General features: G+C 48.3%; 1 protein-coding gene across 2 annotated transcripts in view; it reads left to right on the top strand.

Moving 5' to 3' along the window:
- LOC144611851 (proteasome subunit alpha type-6-like) overlaps positions 1–14,420 on the top strand; it is a 43,709-nt gene that overhangs the window by 21,110 nt on the left and 8,179 nt on the right. The window contains exon 1 of one of the 2 annotated variants that reach the window (XM_078431156.1): positions 6,822–6,974. The exons of the other annotated variant lie outside the window; for it this stretch is intronic. Coding sequence (XP_078287282.1) covers positions 6,899–6,974 — 76 coding nt within the window. The 5' untranslated portion in view covers positions 6,822–6,898. Of the gene's footprint in view, positions 1–6,821; positions 6,975–14,420 lie in introns of those variants that run through there. 2 annotated transcript variants of the gene reach the window in all.

Genomic DNA, 14,420 nt, shown 5'->3' with positions numbered 1-14,420 from the left:
CATATCACCCCCGTCCTTTACAAGCTCCACTGGCTCCCCATCCCCCAGAGAATCCAGTACAAAATCCTCCTCATGACCTACAAAGCCCTCCATAACCTGGCCCCATCCTACCTGACTGACCTCCACAGACACACTCCCACCCGTACCCTCCGTTCTGCTGCTGCTAACCTCCAGTCCCCCCCCCCATCCGGACCAAACTCAGATCCTGGGGGGACAGGGCTTTCTCCATCGCTGCTCCCACACTCTGGAACTCACTACCTCAGACCATCAGAGACTCCTCCTCACTCACCACATTCAAAACATCACTGAAGTCACACCTGTTCAGCACTGCCTTCAACCACTGACCTTATTTTTCCTTTTCTGTTCGTTTACTTATTTATCTAAACATAGCACAAAAAGTAAGGAAATTTGTGTTTGGTAGATTATTTCTTTGTTGTAACAATGCTTCTTGGCAATAAATCTTATACCGTTGGAAAGCCTGTTTATTTCCTTTTTAAATGGTGCCACATTTGTAAGGAACATGTGGGATGAGCAGCAGACTGAGTATATGGGTTGCGCCCATGAAAAATTTGCCAAATCTTCTCTGCCAATGCCAAACAGCTTATTCTGCCATTGACTCTTGTTCGGTGTTGTTTGGTGGATTGGATGATTGAAGTCTGAAGAAACAAGACATATTGGCAATTTAACAATTTATTCATTTAATAAACAGGAGCCACAGTAGCGTGTGGAAGAACCATACACAGCCATAACAGCCTGGCACCTCCTCCTCATGCTGGTCACCAGCCTGGTCACACACTGTTGTGGGATGGCATCCCATTCTTGTCAGCACCTGGGGGTACCAGAAGCTCAAAACAAGAGTCAATAGCAACAGCAGAATAAGCTGTTTGGCATTGGCAGAGAAGATTTGGCAAATTTTTCATGGGCGCAAGCCATATACTCAGCTCTGCTGCTCATCCCACAAATGCATGTTCCTTACAAATGTGGCACCATTTAAAAGGGAAATAAACAGGCTTTCCAACGGTATAAGATTTATTGCCAAGAAGCATTGTTACAACAAAGAAATAATCTACCAAACACAAATTTCCTTACTTTTTGTGCTATGTTTATTTATTAATTTTTTTCTATGTTTTAGTAAACCCTGTAAAGCGTCTTTGAGTGTTTAGAAAAGCGCTATATAACAGTATAACAGTATAACAGAACTTTATTGTCATTCGGTATAAATACCGAACGAAATTTCAGCAGTCACAAGACACAGCAAAAAAGAAAAGAACACAGGACACACGACCCCAACACCAACATCCATCACAGTGACTCCAAACACCCCCTCACTGTGATGGAAGGCAACAAAACTTCCACTCTCTTGCCCCCCGCGCCCATGGACAGGCAGCTCGACCCCTACCGAGGCAACCGACACGCACAGCCCCCGCAAGGGGATGGAAGGCCCCGCGGCCGAGCCGCACCGGGCACTGAAACGTCCCGCGGCCGAGCTCGCCGGCGATGTTAAGTCCAGCGGCCGAGCCGCGCCGGGCGATGGAAGGCACCGCGGCCGCTGCTAAGTCCCGCGGCCGAGCCGCACCGGACACTGAAACGTCCCGCGGCCAAGCCGCGCCGGCGATGTTAAGTCCAGCGGCCGAGCCGCACCGGACACTGAAACGTCCCGCAGCCGAGCCGCGCCGGCGATGTTAAGTCCAGCGGCCGAGCCGCACCGGGCACTGAAACGTCCCGCAGCCGAGCCGCACCGGCGATGTTAAGTCCAGCGGCCGAGCCGCACTGGGCACTGAAACGTCCCGCAGCCGAGACGCGCCGGCGATGTTAAGTCCCGCAGCCGAGCCGCACCGGGCACTGAAACGTCCTGCAGCCGAGCCGCGCCGGCGATGTTAAGTCCCGCAGCCGAGCCGCACCGGGCACTGAAACGTCCCGCAGCCGAGCCGCGCCGGCGATGTTAAGTCCCGCAGCCGAGCCGCACCGGGCACTGAAACGTCCCGCGACCAAGCCGCGCCGGCGATGTTAAGTCCAGCGGCCGAGCCGCACCGGGCACTGAAACGTCCCGCGACCAAGCCGCACCGGCGATGTTAAGTCCAGCGGCCGAGCTGGAAGGCCCCGCGGGCGATGGAAGGCCCCGCGGCCGAGCTGCGCCCCGGGGAAGAGACCCAATAAAAGAAAGGTTTACCCCACCCCACCCCCCACACATACACAGCCAAAAACAGAAACAAAAACCATCCCAACACCGACACACACAAAAAAAAGACAAACAGACTGCCAGAGAGCCGCAGCCGTTAGGCGCAGCCACACGTGACCGGAGCCTACAAATGTAATGCATTATTATTATTATTAGCCGGAACATCCCGTATTTTGGGCTAGATTAGTTTGTCCCGTACGGGACCGCTGTTGTCCCGTATTAGTAGGGTTGCCAACTTCCTCACTCCCAAATAAGGGACACAGGGTGACGAACCGCCCCGCGCCCCAGGTGACCTCACCCAGCCAGCGGCCACCATTGATGGAGCGGGAGCACGTGGCCGTTGGCTGGGTGAGGTCACGTGGGGCGCAGGGCGGTAACATCACCTTGTCCCGTATTTGGAAGTGAGGAAGTTGGCAACCCTAGTAGAAGGCCGGCAGGGAGAGTCGTAAAACGTCACCTATCCAGGTTCTCCAGAGATGCTGCCAAGCCCGCTGAGTTACTCCAGCACTCTGTATCATTTTTGGTTGTTTATAACCCGGCTGGTTGAATGGAGATACGTCTTGCGGCATCTTATCGTGTGTCCTGGATAGAATCTGCACATAATCGCCAGGGTGCACTGACTCTTGGTGAATTGGTGAGACAGGTAACAGGGTCTCATAAGGAAGCTTATTCATAAGTTCATGTTCATAAGTTAAAGGAGCAGAATTAGGCCATTCGGTCCATTGAGTCTACTCCGCCATTCAATCATGGCTAATCTATCTTTCCCTCTCCCCTCTCAACCCCATTCACCTGCCTTCTCTCCATAACCTTTGACACCTTTACTAATCAAGAATCTGTCAATCTCCATAAATATACCCAATGACTTGGCCTCCACAACCATTCCACAGATTCACCACCGTTTGGGTAAAGAAATTCCTCCTCTTCTCCTTTCTAAAGGCACGTCCTTTTATTCTGAGGCTGTGCCCTCTGGTCCTGCACTCTCCCACTAGTGGAAACATCGTCTCCACATCCACTCTATCCAGGCCGCCCACTATTTGGTTAATATCAATGAGGTCCCCCCTCATCCTTCTAAACTCCATCGAGTACAGGCCCAGTGCTTGGGTGCCCGGGCATATCATTTGCTTATCGTGTATAAAATCATGGTTAGAATGCTTATCATTTGTTAACCCACTCATTCCTGGGATCATTCTCGTAAACCTCCCCTGGGGCCCAAAACTGCTCACAATACTCCAAATGCGGTCTGACCAATGCCTTATAAAACGTCAGCATTACATCCCTGATTTTATATTTTAGTCCTCTCGAAATAAATGCTAACATTGCATTTGCTTTCCTTACTACCGATTCAACTTGCAAATTAACCTTTTAGAAATCCTGCAATCCTCCGATTTCTGAATCTTCTCCCCATTTAGAGAATAGTCTATGCCTTTATTCCTACTACCGTTGTAATCCATCTGGCATTTCTTTGCCCACTCTTCTAACCTATCCAAGACCTTCTGTAGACTCTCTGCTTCCTCTACACTTCCTGCCCACTCCACATACTGTATCTTCGTATCATCTGCAAACCTGGCCACAAAGCCTTCAATTCGCTCATCCAAATCATTGATAAACAACGTGGCGTAGTGGCCCCGGCACTGACCTTTGTGGAACACCACTAGTCACTGGCAGCCATGCAGTAAAAGCCCCCTTTATTCACACTCTTTGCCTTATTATTGTCCTAATTTGCATCAGGCATAGTTCGCCCATCATCTCCATGCTCATTGACCTAGTTTGGCTTCCAGTGAAGCGATACCTCAATTTTAAAACCCTTCCCTCTGTTTTGCAATCCTTCCTGGTCTAACACCTCCACATCGCTCTGCTTGTCTCCGGTCTGCCAAATCTCTGATAACTTTACGCACCTCTCTTTCTGACCGCGGGAAGAAAACTGCAGATGCTGGTCGGAAGAAGGGTCTCGACCCAAAATGTCACCCATTCCTTCTCTCCCGAGCTGCTGCCTAACCCGCTGAGTTACTCCAGCATTTTGTGTCTACCTTCTCACTCTGACCTCTTGCTCGTCCCCAGATTTAACCCCACCACCATTTGCAGTTGAGCACGCAACAAGAGAGATCCCCACCCATTCTTCCACCATCCCTTGAGGCTCTGTACCTCTTCCCTACTCCTTTAAGATGCTCCTTAAAACCACCTTTTTGATGCATCAGCTCAAACATCATTTAGCTCAGTGTCAAATTTAATGCACCATCTGTCGTGGATGGCTTAGGTGCCATTGAGATGCAAGTTAGTCATAAAGTCATTGAGTGATACAACAGGCCCAACTTGCCCACACCGGTTAACATATCCCAGCTGCAGTAGTCCCACCTGCCTGCGCTTGGTCCATATCCCTTCAAAACCTATCCTAGCCATTGTTTCTTAAATGTTGGGATAGTCCCAGCCTCAACTACCTCCTCTGGCAGCTCGTTCCATACACCCACCACACTTTGTGTGAAAAAGTTACCCCTCAGATTCCTATTAAATCTTTTCACCTTCACCTTGAACCTATGTCCTCTGGTCCTCGATTCCCCTACTCTGGGCAAGAGACTCTGTGCATCTACCCGGTCTATTCCTCTCATGATTTTATACACGTTCTTGTTGTCGTCGTCAGTTTGGGAAGGAATGTTTGCGATTCCTACTTACTCGTCCTATTCACACACATCTCTTTGGATTCTGTATAAACCCTGATTCTCACAGGCACACAAACCCACCAGAAACATCAACAATCCTCCCATGCAAGCAAGCTGCTGGAACCTTACCTTCCGCACCGACTTGTTCTCGATATAAGATGTGCTAAAGTAGGTTACCGGTCTTTCAGTCTGTGATCACTCTGAATGTGGAGCAGCCCTTCTGTGAACTAGATTCTATGTTTCCACAACAGAAAATAGACTGCAGGGATGATAGATGGACAGGGGACACATCAGGGTAAATCAGGCAGAGACAAAAGGCTGGAGTAAGGCAGCACCTCTGGAGAAAAGGAATAGGTGACTTTCGAGTCGAGATCCTTCTTCAGACCCGAAACATCACCCATTCCTTCTCTCCAGAGATGCTGTCTGACCCGCTGAGTTACTCCAGGTTTTTGTGTCTATCTACGATTTAAACCAATATCTGCAGTTCCTTCCTGCACATAGTCGAGGATGTTGCCAGGACTCAAGGGCCCGAACTACAGGGAGAGGATGGGCAGGCTAGGACTTTATTCCTTGAAGCGCAAGAGGCTGAGGGGTGATCTTATAGAGGTGTACACAATCATGAGGGGGAATTGATATGGAAAATGCATCCTTTTACCATGAGTAGGGAAATGAAAAACCAGAAGACATAGGTTTAAGGGGAAATTTGAGGAAGGACATTCTTCCTATTGTGGGAGTGCAGCGTACGTTCATGAGGTTAATTCCCAGGATGTCGGGACTGTCATATGATGAAAGAATGGAATGCCTGGGCTTGTATTCACTGGAATTTAGAAGGATGAGAGGGGATCTTTTAGAAGCATATAAAATTATTAAGGGATTGGACAAGCTAGATGCAGGAAACATGTTCCCGATGTTGGGGGAGTCCAGAACCATGGGCCGCAGTTTAAGAATAAGGGGTAGGCCATTTATATTAGAACTGAGATGAGAAAAAAAAAATTCACCCCGAGAGTTGTGGAATTCATGGCTCAGAAGGCAGTGGAGGCTAATTCACTGTATAAATTCAAAAGAGAGTTTGAGCAGAATCAAGGGATATGGGGAGAAGGCAGGAGCGGGGTACTGATTGTGGATGATCAGCCGTGATCACATTGAATGGCAGTGCTGGCTCAAAAGGCCGAATGGCCGACTCTTGCACCTATTTTCTATGTTTCTATGTTTAAGGTGAGAGGGGAAAGATTTAATTGGAACCTGAGAGGCAATTTTTTTCACTTTAATTGATGGGAATGTGAGGAAAGTAAAATGGGGTTAGTATGGATTAGTGCACGTGTCCTTGATAGTGTTTAGTGTGCAGGGAGTGGATGAGAAAGTGGGATAACATAGAACTTGTGTGAACGATGGTCCAAGAAAGTGAGTGTGGAACGAGAATAAGTGTGTGCGAAAAAGTGAGTGGAAAGTGAGCGTGTGTGATAGCCAGGGGATGGAAAGTGAGTGGGTGTACAAGAGTGAGTGTGGAAAGTGAAAGTGTGAGGGCAAGTGCACGAAGTGTGTGTGAGATAGAGAGAACATGAGTGTTTGAGAAAGTGTGTGGAAAATGAGTTTGCCTGAGGGAAACTCTGTGTGTGTGTTTGTTTGTTTGTTTGTGTGTATGTCTGTGAATGAGTAAGGCAGCATCCAAGTGACTGGAGGTAAGAAGTGTAAGAAAAGAAGTGTAAGAAAATAACTGCAGATGCTGGTACAAATCGAAGGTATTTATTCACAAAATGCTGGAGTAACTCAGCGGGTCAGGCAGCATCTCAGGAGAGAAGGAATGGGTGACCCTTCTTCAGAACCTCACACCACAGGGGAGGCCATTTGGCCCATCCTACCCATCTGCACATTTTATTTTCCCTCCACTGATTTCTCTCTGATAATCGACTCCAGGAAGATCAGGGCTTAATACCTTTCATTGCAGAAGCTACTGCTGATATTGTTGAGGATATTTCCGGGTTGAGGGCCGGGTCCACAGTTTGTTTCTGGAACAGAAATTGAAAGTAAAAGCGGCCAGACATTTCTCCACCGTCGCTTTTGGAGGATGAGCCGCGGGTCGAGCTCTGGCTTCGACCGCCACATCACCGTCTTCTCGCCCGAGGGCAGACTCTACCAAGTAGGTCAGTCTTTGCTGCCTCTGTAACTAACTTTGCACCAAAGTTGTTGCTTGTCTCTGTGAAACTTTGTCCCATTGTCGGGCGGCCACGCCCCCGTGTCAGATTGACAGCGAGACTGTCCAATCACAGCTCGCGCTACCCATGCATCGACCAATCACTCGGCGGGTGGGCGGGATCACTACGCTGAATTCCAGTCAGAATTGAACTTTCATGTTTTAAACTTTGCAGTTTTTCTTAAAAAAGAAGCATACTTATTAGTAAAATTAGTACTGAAATGTATTAAAGAATTGGTCTAATTAATACAATTAGGTAAAGATAGAGTCATAGAGCACAGAAACAGGCCCTTCCGGCCAACTCATCGATAAGTCAATGTTCATAATTTCCAGGAGCACAATTAGGTCATCAAGCCTACCCTGCTATTCTAACATGGCTGATCTGTCTTTCCTGCCCAACCCCATTCTCCCGCCTTATCTCTTAATGATAGTGCAGTCAGGGAGTATGCGGAGAGTGCAGGAACGGGGTACTGATTGTGAATGATCAGCCATGATCACATTGAATGGCGGTGCTGGCTCGAAGGGCCGAATGGCCTACTCCTGCACCTATTGTCTGTTGTCTATTCTCCCCATAATCAAGGTATTTATTCACAAAATGCTGAAGTAACTCAGCAGGTCAGAATCTGTCAGACACAAAATGCCGGAGTAATTCAGCGGGACAGGCAGCATCTCTGGAGAGAAGGAATGGGTGACGTTTCGGGTCACGGGTCGAGACCCTTCTTCAGGTCAAGTCTGAAGAAGGGCCTCAACCCAAAACGTCACCCATTCCTTCTCCCCAGAGATGCTGCCTGTCCTGCTGAGTTATTCCAGCATTTTGTGTCTCTCTTCAGTTTAAACCAGCATCTGCATCTCTCACAGATGCTGCCTGTCCTGCTGAGTTATTCCAGCATTTTGTGTCTCTCTTCAGTTTAAACCAGCATCTGCAGTTCCTTCTTACACATTAAGAATCTGTCAATCTCTACCTTAAAAATATCCATTGGTGTTTATGCAATTGTACATGCCAACCAAGATGCCCATCTCCTCTAGTCCGACCAAGATGCCCATCTCCTCTAGTCCGACCAAGATGCCCCATCTCCTCTAGTCCAACCAAGATACCCCGTCTCCTCTAGTCCGACCAAGATGCCCCATCTCCTCTAGTCCCATTTGCCAGTGTTTGGCCCACATCCCTCTAAACCTTTCCTATCTCTGCCTATTTGAGTGTCTTATTTGAGTGTCTTTTAGATGTTATAGTACCTGCCTCAACTACCTCATTTGGCAGTTTACAAAAGGATACCAAGTGCTGGAGTAACTCAGTTGGTCAGGCAATATCTCTAGAGAACATGGATGGGTGACGTTTCAGGTCAGGACCCTTCTTCAGACTGACAGCTCTGTTCCATATACCCACCACCCCCTGTGTGGAAAAATTTACCCCTCAGGTTCCTATTAAATCTTTCCCCTCTCACTTTAAACCCATGTCCTCTGGTTCTTGAAATTCCCCTACTCTGGGTAAAATAATCCGTGCATTCAGAATAGACAATAGACAATAGGTGCAAGAGGAGGCCATTCGGCCCTTCATGCCAGCACCGCCATTCAATGTGATCATGGCTGATCATTCTCAATCAGTACCCCGTTCCTGCCTTCTCCCCATACCCCCTGACTCCGCTATCCTTAAGAGCTCTATCCAGCTCTCTCTTGAATGCATTCAGAGAATTGGCCTCCACTGCCTTCTGAGGCAGAGAATTCCACAGATTCACAACTTTCTGACTGAAAAAGTTTTTCCTCATCTCAGTTCTAAATGGCCTACCCCTTATTCTTAAACTGTGCCCCCTGGTTCTGGACTCCCCCAACATTGGGAACATGTTTCCTGCCTCTAACGTGTCCAACCCCTTAATAATCTTATATGTTTCGATAAGATCTCCTCTCATCCTTCTAAATTCCAGTGTATACATGCCTAGTCGCTCCAGTCTTTCAACATATGATAGTCCCGCCATTCCGGGAATTAACCTAGTAAACCTACGCTGCACGCCCTCAATAGCAAGAATGTATTCAAACGATCTTTAAGCCAGGAGTTTATTGTTCTTGCGTGACTTTGCTGAATGCTTTGACTGCTTCCACTCAGCAACCATTGAAGCTGGAAATCCCCATATTCCACCAGGATCAAGTTGTTTATAGGAGACACATAGCTGATCTCCCAAGGGGGCTTTTCTTGCAAGGACACATCCTCAGGGTCAGAATAATTGCCATGAAGTCACATCGAGTTTACTGTCACAGGCACAGCTACAGCTACAATGAAAATCTTGTTGCAGCAACTTCAGCACAAAGACGCCATGGTTCGATGGTGCGTCGTTGCCACATGCACGAATAGGGTTGCCAACTTCCTCACTCCCAAATACGGGACGAGGTGATGTCACTGCCCCGCGCCCCACGTGACCTCACCCAGCTAGATGCCGCCATTGGTGGAGCGGGAGCACGTGGCCGCTGGCTGGGTGAGGTCACATGGGGCGCGGGGCGGTGCCGTCGCCCTTTGTCCCTTTTTCGGGAGTAAGGAAGTTGGCAACCCTGCTAACACGGGACAAGGGCGGTCCCGTACGGGACAAACTAATTTAGCCCAAAATACGGGATGTCCCGGCTAATACGGGACAGTTGGCAACCCTATGTACGAAGTACAAAGACATAGTGAACTTCTTACAAATAGTCCAGTGGAGTATCACCGTACTACCCCCGATTAGCAATTGTACAGAAACAGTCTGCTGAGCCCGTATTGCAAGAGACGCCATGTCTTGATACCATTTTCCAAGTCTAGTCAATAGACAATAGACAATAGGTGCAGGAGGAGGCCATTTGGCCCTTCGAGCCAGCACCGCCATTCAATGTGATCATGGCTGATCATTCTCAATCAGTACCCCGTTCCTGCCTTCTCCCCATACCCCCTGACTCCGCTATCCTTAAGAGCTCTATCCAGCTCTCTCTTGAATGCATTCAGAGAATTGGCTTCCACTGCCTTCTGAGGCAGAGAATTCCACAGATTCACAACTCTCTGACTGAAAACGTTTTTCCTCATCTCAGTTCTAAATGGCCTACCCCTTATTCTTAAACTGTGGCCCCTTGTTCTGGACTCCCCCAACATTGGGAACATGTTTCCTGCCTCTAACGTGTCCAACCCCTTAATAATCTTATACGTTTCGATAAGATCTCCTCTCATCCTTCTAAATTCCAGTGTATACAAGCCTAGTCCATGCTCCAGTTGTTGTGAGTGGTGCCCAATTCAAGTAAGCCCCAAAAACTATACACGACAGTGAAAAGGAAATCGATTGTGCAAAAACAAGTCATTTGTACAAAGACACAATTAGAAAACACGTGCATGCTAACCCGTGTACATAACCAAGAGCCTATCCAGAAAGCCTCATCAATGCCAATATCATTTCTGCCTCCACCACCACCCCTGGCAGTACATTCCAGGTACCCACCACTCTTTGTGTGAAAAACCCCCCAAAAAACCTGCCCCGTACATCTCCTTTAAACTTTCCCCCTCTCGTTAAGCTATGCCCTCTAGTCTTTGACATTTCCACTCTGGGAAACTGTCTGTTACTCCCCCTACATTACAGCAGTGACTAGATTTTCAATGAAACACTTAATTTGGCTTTTAAGGAGCTTTTGTTTCTTCTTCTGACTCAATCCCTCAGGATCAAGAATGATTTATCTCAAAATCCAGCTCTGTGGGTCTTGTGGACTCATTGGTGATTGAATGCAGGTCAGGAGATAAAACAACAATTTGCACTTTCTGACTTAACAGACAGTCTCAGATTGCAAGCAATGGTCAGAGAGGATTTTAATAAGCCAGAAGAGGGACTTGGTGAAAGAGGTTGGTTTTTACCAGAGGCTTAAGAGTTTAGTTAGAGATACAGCGCGGAAACAGGCCCTTTCGGCCCACCGGGTCCACGCCGACCAGCGATCCCCACACATTAACACTATCCTATACCCACCAGGGACAATTTTTACATTTACCAAGCCCATTAACCTGCATACCTGCACGTCTTTGGAGTGTGGGAAGAAACCGAAGATTTTGGAGAAAACCCACGCAGGTCACGGGTAGAACGTACAAACTCCGTACAGACAGTACCTGTAATCGAGATGGAACCCTGGTCTCCGGCGCTGCATTCGCTGTAAGGCAGCAACTCTACCGCTGCGCCACCGTGCCGCCGTTCCCGAGCCCAGGAAGCTGAAGGAAGAGTCATAGAATCACAGAGCACGTAAACAGGCCCTTCGACCCAACGCGTCCATCCCGACCAAGATGCCCCATCTAAGCTAGTCCCATTTGCCCATGTTTGGCCCATATCCTTCCAAACATTTGCTATCCATGCACCTGTCCAAATGTCTTTTAAAGGGTCCTTTACCTGCCTCAACTACCACCTCTGGTAGTTTGTTTCTTGCACCCACCACCCTCTGAGTGAAGAAGTTACCCCTCAGGTTTCTATTAAATCTTTCCCATGTTATTTTAAATCTATGTCGCCTGGTTCTTCATTCCCCTACCCTGGCTAAAAGGCTCTGCATTCGTCTTAATACTTGCCCTCAGGATCTTATAACATCACCCCTCATCCTCCTACGTTCCAAGGAATAAAGCCCTAGCCTGCCCAATCACTCCCTACAGCTCAGGCCCTTGTAAATCTCTGCACTATTTAGCAGGATATGTATAAAGAAAACAATCTCTAGTATCTCCAAAGTCAACATGGTTTTGTGAAAGAGAAAATGTATCCAATTTATAGTTCTTTGAAGAATAACAGTGGCACAGTGGTGGAGTTGCTGCCTTACAATGCCTGAGACCCGGGTTTGATCCTGAATACGGGTGCTATCTGTACGGAGTTTGTTGTTGTTGTTGTTCGACCTTCGGGTTGGAAGATGACCATGACTTCACTTTCAGTTGGAGGATTGGTGACTGTGGGTCCGAAAGTGACTGGTGAGGCCAATCCGGGCCCGGAAGGCACGCCCACACGTAGGACACAAGTGGATGGGTGCTGCAGTGGAAGTGGAGGTAGCCCGGGCCTTGCACGCGGTGCGTTTCCTCTGGGCCTCTGCAGTGCGTCTGTTCTCTGCTGCATGGGCTCCTGTGGTGAGCTTGCTACGCCAGGTTGGATGGTCCAGAGCAAGAGACTCCCAAGTGCTGAGGTTGATGTCCAAGACTTTGAGGGACACTTTGAGCCAGTTTGTACGTTCCCCCTGTTAGAAACATAGAAACATAGAAACATAGAAAATAGGTGCAGGAGTAGGCCATTCGGCCCTTCGAGCCTGCACCGCCATTCAATATGATCATGGCTGATCATCCAGCTCAGTAACCTGTACCTGCCTTCTCTCCATACCCCCTGATCCCTTTAGCAAAAAGGGCCACATCTAACTCCCTCTTAAATATAGCCAATGAACTGGCCTCAACTACCTTCTGTGGCAGAGAACTCCACAGACTCACCACTCTCTGCGTGAAGAAATGTTTTCTCATCTCGGTCCTAAAAGACTTCCCCCTTATCCTTAAGCTGTGACCCCTGGTTCTGGACTCCCCCAACATCGGGAACAATCTTCCCGCATCTAGCCTCTCCAACCCCATAAGAATTTTATATGTTTCTATAAGATCCCCCCTCAGTCTTCTAAATTCCAGCGAGTACAAGCCTAGTCTATCCAGTCTTTCTTCATATGAAAGTCCCGCCATCCCAGGGATCAATCTAGTGAACCTTCTCTGTACTCCCTCTAAGGCAAGAACGTCTTTTCTCAGATTAGGAGACCAAAACTGCACACAATACTCCAGGTGCAGTCTCACCAAGGCCCTGTACAACTGCAGTAGAACCTCCCTGCTCCTAAACTCAAATCCTCTTGCTATGAATGTCAACATACCATTCGCTTTCTTCACTGCCTGCTGCACCTGCACGCTTGCTTTCAATGACTGGTGCACCATGACACCCAGGTCACGTTGCATCTCCCCTTCTCCTAATCGTTCACCATTCAGGTAATACTCTGCTTTCCTGTTCTTGCCGCCAAAGTGGATAACCTCACATTTATCCACATTATATTGCATCTGCCATGCATTTGCCCACTCGCCTAATCTATCCAAGTCACTCTGCAGCCTCCTAGCATCCTCCTCGCAGCTAACACTGCCACCCAGCTTCGTGTCATCCGCAACCTTAGAGATGTTGCATTCAATTCCCTCGTCCAAATCATTAATATACACTGTAAATAACTGGGGTCCCAGCACTGAGCTTTGCAGTACCCCACTAGTCACTGCCTGCCATTCCGAAAAGGACCCGTTTATTCCTAATCTTTGCTTCCTGTCCGCCAACCAATTTTCTATCCACCTCAACACTGAACCCCCAATACCGTGTGCTTTAATTTTGTACACCAATCTCCTATGTGGGACCTTGTCGAAGGCCTTCTGAAAGTCCAGATATAACACATCGACTGGTTCTCCCTTATCCACACTACTCGTGGATTTTATCAGGGTGTTCCATTTTCCTCCCACATCCCAAATATTTGCAGGTTGGTAGGTTAATTGGCCCTCTGTAAATTGCCCCGAGTGTATAGGGTGTGGATGAGAAAGTGGGATAACATGGAACCAGTGTGAATGCGTGATCGATTGGCGGCGTGGACTCTGTGGGCCAAGGGGCCTGTTTCCATGCTGTATCTTTATCAATCCTAAGAAGGCAAACAGGGTTCAATCCAATGGCACCTTCGCCAACAGTGCACCCTGTAGGGGCGAACTGCAGATGCTGGTTTAAACTGAAGACCGACACAAAAGGATGGAGGTAGACACAAAATGCTGGAGTAACTCAGCAGGTCAGGCAGCATCTCTGGAGAGAAGGAATGGGTGACGTTTCGGGTCAAGACTCTTCCCGACGGTTCCCCTGACATCAGTCTGAAGAAGGGTCTCGACCCGAAAAGCAACCCATTCATTCTCTCTGGAGATGCTGCCTGACCCGCTGAGTTACTCCAGCATTTTGTGTCTACTTTCGATTTAAACCAGCATCTGCAGTTTTTTTCCTACAAAAGGCTGGAATAACGCCTTTAAGGATACTCCATTTAAATGCTTTACTGGAGTAAACCCTTCAAGGGTCTCGACCCGAAAAGATGCTGCCTGAACCGCTGCGTTACTCCAGCCTTTTGTGTCTGTCTTCAGTGCACTCTCAGCACTGCACTGGACTTACCCGAGACTCTGGAACCCAAAACGCACTGATTCTCAAACTGGGCACACCACGCGGAGAGTCACAGAAGATGTTTTTCACGTTCATAGAAACATAGAAAATAGGTGCAGGAGGAGGCCTTTCGACCCTTCGAGCCAGCACCGCCATTCATTGTGATCATGGCTGATCGTCCACAATTAGTAACCTGTGCCTGCCTTCTCTTGATATCCCTTGATTCCGCTAGCCCCTAGAGCTCTATC

Source organism: Rhinoraja longicauda, chromosome 41 (genome assembly GCF_053455715.1).
Source record: "Rhinoraja longicauda isolate Sanriku21f chromosome 41, sRhiLon1.1, whole genome shotgun sequence".
Classification (NCBI taxonomy): domain Eukaryota; kingdom Metazoa; phylum Chordata; class Chondrichthyes; order Rajiformes; family Arhynchobatidae; genus Rhinoraja; species Rhinoraja longicauda.
The sequence above is the reverse complement of the archived record's forward strand: the minus strand, read 5'-3'. Positions and strand labels throughout refer to the sequence as shown.